The following is a 7,187-nucleotide window of genomic DNA, read 5'->3' as shown; positions in this document are numbered from 1 at the left end:
GGCTTCCTTCCAAAGTCCACCGGAAATCTTCCAGCTCACTCGAATCATTTGGTGCAAGTAATTGTCGAATCGAAAGTGAAATTCCAAGTTCAATTGGTAATTTGAGTAACTTGGTAATGTTGGATCCTTAACCCAACGTTGGATTTATATATGAATAGTTATGTGTTGCAAACTATCAAATAAGATTAAGTCCAATAAAAGTGATCAAATATAATTTAGTTTTTAATGTATCTAATAGGATATGGGTCTTTAATGTGTAAAGATTTAAGAGTAATTTTTATTTCTATTATGGGTTGAAATAGAAATGCAAAAGATAACATGAAAAATATCTATAAATAGGAGTATGGTTTTCAGATCACATTATTCTTATTATCGTATTTTTAGTACTACAAAATAACTCTTCCCTCATATCCTATTGTTAGAAAAGGTACCAGAGAGAAATTAAAGGCATCTCTCAAGAGAATAGTAAATACATGTTGACTTGAAAGACCATCCCAAAATCTCTAAAGATTCAAGTACCAATTAGTTAACATGAATCCAGGTACGCTTTCGCAATTTCACTGTTAATTTATTTCTTAATAATCACTATAAAAGTTTTGGATTTAATAGGTAATAATTTTTACCAAAGGTTAATATAAATAACCACCTAACAAGTGGTATCAGAATAGGATATGGTTGATTGTTAGAAAATAATTTGATTTTTAATAATTCATAGTTTTCAAATTTTTTTCTGACTAGAATTATTTTTATTTTGATTGTGCGGCGGTTGACAATCTTGAATTTTGATTTTAATGTAATTTGTTTGCTTATGTTTTCGATAAATTTGCACTGTCCAATTCATTATTTTTGGTTACATATGAATCCATGGGTAATAAACATGATGCACAATCAAGTACACATATTTCCTTTGTTTGTTATGATTAGTTGGCACATGATTCAAGTACACATGGTTCCAGAATTACGTATGCTTGTCTTGCTTAATTGTTGAATTTTATAAAACTCTTCATAAGTTCACACAAGTCATGATATGTGGGATTCACATACTTTCCATGATATAAATTAACTTGATTTCTGGTTTTGAAAAATTGTTCGTCTTTCCCCTATTTGAACAGAAAGCCTTGGGGCTTGTTTTGTTAGTTTATTCATTTAAAAGTTTTCATCAACATAATATTTGGTAGGGCCTGCATGGTATGCAACTTATTAATATGTTAAGGAAATTAGGGTTTCTTTAATTTGTGTGAACCTTAATAAAGTTAAACAACACATTTAAACCTTTAAAAAAAGTCCATAAGGTTGGTCCAATAAATATATAGTCTTATAAGGTATTTATGAATTTCAAAAAAATTTTGGATTTGAATGATAAAATTGGATCAAGTTATAGATATAGACTTTTAGTCCGATAAGTCTTAATTCATTTGACTAGTTTGACTGGGTTGAGCACATTTTGACCAAAGTTGATCAGAGTTGATTCTAATCAAAATTTTTGTGTAATTTGTGTAATTTTAAATTTGAATATTGATATGATTATATATTTTTTAGAATAAATTAATTGAAATAATATGCCACCAAAGTGGTATCTTTTGTGAAAATTAATTTATTGTAAAATATAATTAGTTTTTTTTTTGTTTTTTTTTTTTGTTTTTTTTTTTTGTTTTTTTTTAAATAGAAATTTATATTATTGATTGAAAACAGAGGAGTACATGGTGCGATGAAAATTGAAGTACATCAGTTAAGCCTAACACAAAGACCTAACCGGGTTGCCACCGCAGGGAAGAGACCTCGCGGCTGTCTAGGCATACCCTAGCTCGCACACCACGCGGAAGCTGAGGGAGCGAAGTACAAAAAAGTTCCGACGGCATCCGCAACCCAGCGAGCGCATCCGCCGACGCATTTGCCTCCCTGAAGATATGAGATACTGCTGCCGAAAGTGAGGAAAGCAGAGCTCGGATACGACGCAACGTGTTACACAAGGGCCAATTGGACGTCGCTCCCGCATTGAGCAGATCAACCAGGCTCTTAGAGTCCACCTCCACCAGTAAGGGTCCCGGGGCTAGGTCACTACAAAGCTGAAGTCCATGTAGCAATGAAGTACTTTCTGCCAGGAGAACGTCCAACTCCCCAAACTCCTTGTAATAGGCAAAAATTAATTGACCGTCCGAGTCGCGAAGCAAACCACCCCCATACGCGCGTTTGTTAGAAACACTAGCATCCGTATTCAACTTGACATGTTGCCACGGAGGGCGGCTCCAAGACACCGCCTGCGCCGTCTTCCGTTTCACTGGTCGGGTGCAGCGTCCGATCCATGGGTCCCCCATGTCACCTCGGAAATGTGCTGCCGAAAGTCTTGCTGTCGCCCCCAATTGCTTTACGAATTCGTCGACCGCCGACACCACCCTACGAGCCTCAAAGATTTCACCCTCAAAAAGCGCCTTGTTCCTAGCCTTCCATAGGAACCACAGTATGACTATTGGAACGACAGTCCTGATATGGTCCCGAGATACCAATGAAGTCGAGGTAAGCCATGCCAATACCATCGCAGATACTGATGAGAAGCGAGGATCAATAATCCCAAATCTCTGACAAAAGGAACGCCAAACCTCCCTTGCTACGGGGCCCTTGACGAAGAGATGGACTAGCGACTCTTGTTCCAATAAACAACACGGGCAGCGTGAGGCCAGGGGAACTCCTCGCCGTTGCAGAACCGTTTCCAAGGGGATCAAGTTACGTAAAACCTTCCATGCAAAGAATGATATTTTCAGTGGCACAATCCTTGTCCAAACGAACCCATCCAGCATCGAGGCATTATGTTTGAGCCGAGTAACCTCCCAAGCAGCCTTGGTTGCGAACTCCCCCGTGGGTGAGCCCACCCAAACCATTCGATCCTGCTGCTCGGGGAATAACTGAATATCCTGGATCTGATGTACCAACTGAGCCGGTACCCATTGCTGCAGTTTCTCTACATTACAACCCCTGTCGTCAAAGAATTCTGCGAGCAGCATGTGGGGCGGATCAGGAATGGAAACAAGGTCGGCTAGCGGGACTTCAAAGAGCCAACGATCATACCACAAATCTACAAACCCTCTACCCACGCACCACCTGATGTGGTTCTCCGCAACCCTTCTGATTCCCTCCAGCCGCCTCCATGTGGGCGAAGGCCTGGCTACCGTCACTTGGATCGGGTGCTTGCCTCGAACATATTTGGCGTGCATGAAACTCGCCCAAAGTGATTCATTTTTGCGTAGCCGCCACCATAATTTACAGGCAAAGGCCGAGCACATGTCTGCAAAGGAGCGAAAACCCAGTCCACCCTCAGCCACCGGGAAGCAGATCGTTTCCCAAGAAGTCCAGTGTATGCCCCTTGTGCCAGCGGGCTTATCCCAAAGAAACGCATTACACAATTTTCCCAACCTGAGCAAAACTGCCCGAGGAGGATCCATAACTTGCAGCAGGTACATAGGCATCGAGGTAAGAACATGCCGCAGAAGCACCAATTTACCCCCTGACGAGAGCAATCGCGAGCTCCAATGAGATAGCCGGGCCTGCACCTTAGCCACAAGGGGATCAAACAAAACACACGTCGTTCGTCCCTTGAAGACTGGGGCCCCCAGGTACGTGAACGGGAGGAACTGTTGCTGAAAATGTAGCGTTGAAGCCACCATTGACCCATGTGTAGAGGACGCCCGGGTAGACAGAATAAAACAGCTCTTGTGGGCATTAATCTTCTGACCAGAGAACGCTTGGTACGAATCAAAGAATGTCTTGAGAGAAGTCAGCCCCCCCTCAGAGCACCGTGTGAAGACCAGGGTATCATCTGCAAACGCCAAATAAGGGACCCGCAACCCAGGGGAGACATAAAATCGGCTCTCATCCTGACAGAACAGGTGATGCATTCCCCAACCCAAGAATTCGGCCACCAGAAGAAACAATGCTGGAGAGAGTGGGTCACCTTGTCGCACCCCCCTAGAGGATTTGAAGTATCCTGCCGAGGAGCCATTGATAAGCAACGAGAACCAATTATTTGACAACGTCCGAAATAGGAGATCCACCCCCCACTCTTGAAACCCAAACCGGCGGAGCATAAATATAAGGAAACTCCATTCTACCCTGTCATACGCCTTCTCCATATCTAGCTTAAGCATCAAGTTCGGACATGTCAGTTTCCTATCAATATCCTGTGCTAGCTCCTGTGCCACTAGAATATTGTCAGCAATGCTCCTACCTGGGACAAAACCTGACTGCCAAGATGAGATAAGATTAGGGAGTATCAGGTTGAGGCGATTTGTTAGCACTTTGGAGATAATTTTGGAGCTTTGGTTACACAAGCTAATCGGCCTGAACTCCTGCCATTTGGCCGCTCCCGTTACCTTTGGGATTAACACAATCAATGCACTAGAGAAGCCTCTGGGTTGGGGGGCCCCCTTGAAGAATTCCTGAACTGCTTCGAGGAGCTCCCTGTGGATAATTGACCAACACTCCTGGTAGAAACCTGCCCCGAATCCGTCCGGCCCCGGCGCACTATCTTTCGACATCGAGAAAACTACCTCCTTTACCTCCTGTAGCGACGGCAGCTGCTGGAACATCATATTGTCCGCAGCTGTTATTGAGGGGAGCGGGAAATCCAGGCTTGGGGTAGCCCGGTCCTCCCGATCCGACGTGAGCAACTTTTCAAAGTACTGCACTGCCGAGTTTCTGATGTCCTCCTCCTCTTCTAGCCAGCAACCCGTACCATCCCTCACCCGTGAGACAAAGTTGGCATTCCTTCGCTGCTTCACGATGGAATGGAAGAACTTGGTATTGGCATCGCCCTGCTGGATCCACCTAATTGCCGATTTTTGCCTCCAGTACTCACACTCCACGCCTAAAGCTCGAGCGTAACGAGCCTGAGCCTCCCGCAACTGCATCCGAGAGCTGTCATCCCGAGCCGCGTCAAACTCCTCCTGGCAATGCCGCAAGGTTTCCTCAGCCACTTGGACTGTCTGAAAGATATCTCCAAAGGACTGCCTGCTCCAGCAGCGGAGTTTGTGTTTAACGCTTGACAGCCTCTGGTGGAAACCGAGCATACCCCCAGCTTGGACAGGTACTTGCCAAGCGTCCCGAACCACATCCATGAAACTCGAATGGTTGGCCCAGACATTAAGAAAACGGAAAGATGAGCTATGCGCCTTATGCATACCACATTTGATCAAGAGAGGGGCATGATCAGATCTACCCCGCACTAGATGGGACACCTTCGTCACGTCAAACGTGTCCATCCAAGCTGAGTTCGCAATAGCCCGGTCCAAACGCTGCCAGACCGTACCGTTGGTCCAAGTAAACTGGGGGCCATCAAAGCCCACATCCGCAAGCCCACATGAGAAAATGGCCTCATTAAATTCTTCCATATTTCGCCCGTTTGGTGGGGCCCCCCAGACCTCTCGCTGGCATTCGAGACCACATTAAAGTCACCCGCCATTAACCATGGGCCTGGAAACCTCTCGTGAACGTCCTCCATTGCCTGCCATAGGCCCCGCCGACCCACTCTTGTGCATTTGGCGTACACCGCTGACACCTGGAGGGAGTAGCCTACCCAAGAAATCTCCATGTGTACCATTTGGTCCCCCAACTCATGAGGCACCACAGACAGATCATCATTCGATAAAACCCAAATTTTCCCCTCCAGGAACGACTGAGCGTGGGAATAATTTAACTTTCGTCCAAGCAAAATCAAAGTATCATTGGAAGCCATAGGCTCCAACAATATTACTAGCCGCAAACGATGTTGTCTACGTAGTCTATGAAGATACCGTTGGGAGTCTGCCCGGGCAGCCCCCCTTATATTCCACACTAAAAAGTTAATGGGACTTATCATGGGAGACTAAAGATGACTTAGCTTGAGATAGGTAGTGTTGTAACCTCCTGTTGTAGTTGATTGGCCGTCCAGATTTCCTAGAGAGGTTGTTGAGAAGCTCAATGTCCTTCGCATCAATCACCGCTCCTTTTGGCAATTCCAGCTGCGCTGCCTGAGGCAAGTGGCAGCTCAGGCCCGCTTGAAGTGGCAGCGAACCAGAAGCGAGAGCGGCTTCCCCCGTCCTGTTGTCCCATGATTTGCTCCGACGAAGAGGTTTGGCGCTCGGAGGAGTAGAGGGAAGCTGCCCAGCAGAAAGAAAGCCGCCCTCCCGCCGAACCAGGTCCATGCCCAGGACGGCAAAGGAGTTGGACACCGGAAGTGCGTCCAGATGCGCCACCGGAGGCACCTCTGTCACCCCCAATGGCTCCTGGTGGTCCGTGGAACAGGTCACCGTCCCTATCCCAGCATCATGCTGCGCCTGCGCTGCCCCCGGAGGTGGCGGTGTCTCTACCCGCGGAAGGTCAATCAAGAGAGTACCGCCCTGCGTTGCATCCATCCCATTCTGCTGCGCCGCCCCCACTTCCGCTGTTGCTTGCACCCCGTGAATCGCCTCAGCAGGGTTGGAATCTGGAAGTAGCAATTGTTGGACCCCAACACCCTGCACTGCCCCCAGAATTCCCTGCTGCCCCTCTGCCGCAGTTTCTCCGCCCTCAGCAGTGTGCGCCTTGGGGCGATATATGGCCCGCTTGGCCTTTGCAGGTGCTGGCCTGAGCGCTGGATTCTTCGCGAAGCAGTCAGCCTCCCTGTGACCAAGCTTCTCACAGAACCCACAATATGCCGGCCAGTCTTCGTAATCCAGTTGCTGCCATTGCCCAGCCTCCTCATCCCCTATCCAGATCCTCTTAACCGGCGGACAAGCAACGTCAATCTCAACCAGTATTCGCGCAACCGACGGCCTTTTGAGAGCGAGGGTTGCCGAGTCTATCTGTAATGGCCGGCCAAGAAGAGATCCTATCTTGAACAGGTATTTCTTTTCAAAGAACGGAAGAGGCAATCCTGGCAAGGCAACCCAAACTGGCGCCACAGAAGAATCTTGATTAACTCTGAAATCCATTGTCCACTTGGATATTGCCATGGGTGAAGCTTGGACAAACCAAGTCCTCCTGAGGAAGATCCTAGCGTAGTCCTCCTCCGTAGAAGGGCGAATGAGTATATGCTTAGAGTCGAGCAGTCCGACGTCGCAGGACCCTCGCAATCCAACAGCCGCAAAAAATTTCCTGATGGTCTCCATTGGCGGCCTAGAATACGCAAACCTCCCAATCAACACATTGCTGTAGGGAGCAGCCAAAGAGGCCAAGTC

The 7,187-nt window shown here is 47.0% G+C and overlaps 1 protein-coding gene across 1 annotated transcript; it reads right to left on the bottom strand.

Annotated features, from left to right (window-relative positions):
- Positions 1 to 1,748: 1,748 nt before the first annotated feature.
- On the bottom strand, positions 1,749 to 5,381 carry LOC113715980 (uncharacterized). The gene has a single exon (XM_027240283.2). The coding sequence runs from the start codon at positions 5,379 to 5,381 to the stop codon at positions 1,749 to 1,751; it is 3,633 nt and encodes a 1,210-aa protein (XP_027096084.2).
- Between the last annotated feature and the right edge of the window lie 1,806 nt (positions 5,382 to 7,187).

The sequence above is a fragment of the Coffea arabica genome, chromosome 11c (genome assembly GCF_036785885.1).
Source record: "Coffea arabica cultivar ET-39 chromosome 11c, Coffea Arabica ET-39 HiFi, whole genome shotgun sequence".
NCBI classification, from domain to species: domain Eukaryota; kingdom Viridiplantae; phylum Streptophyta; class Magnoliopsida; order Gentianales; family Rubiaceae; genus Coffea; species Coffea arabica.
This window is presented reverse-complemented; position numbering and strand designations above follow the sequence as displayed.

Coding starts and splice junctions, on each gene's coding strand:
- LOC113715980 (XM_027240283.2), bottom strand. CDS start 5,381: ATGGAAGAATTTAATGAGGCCATTTTCTCATGTGGGCTTGCGGATGTG.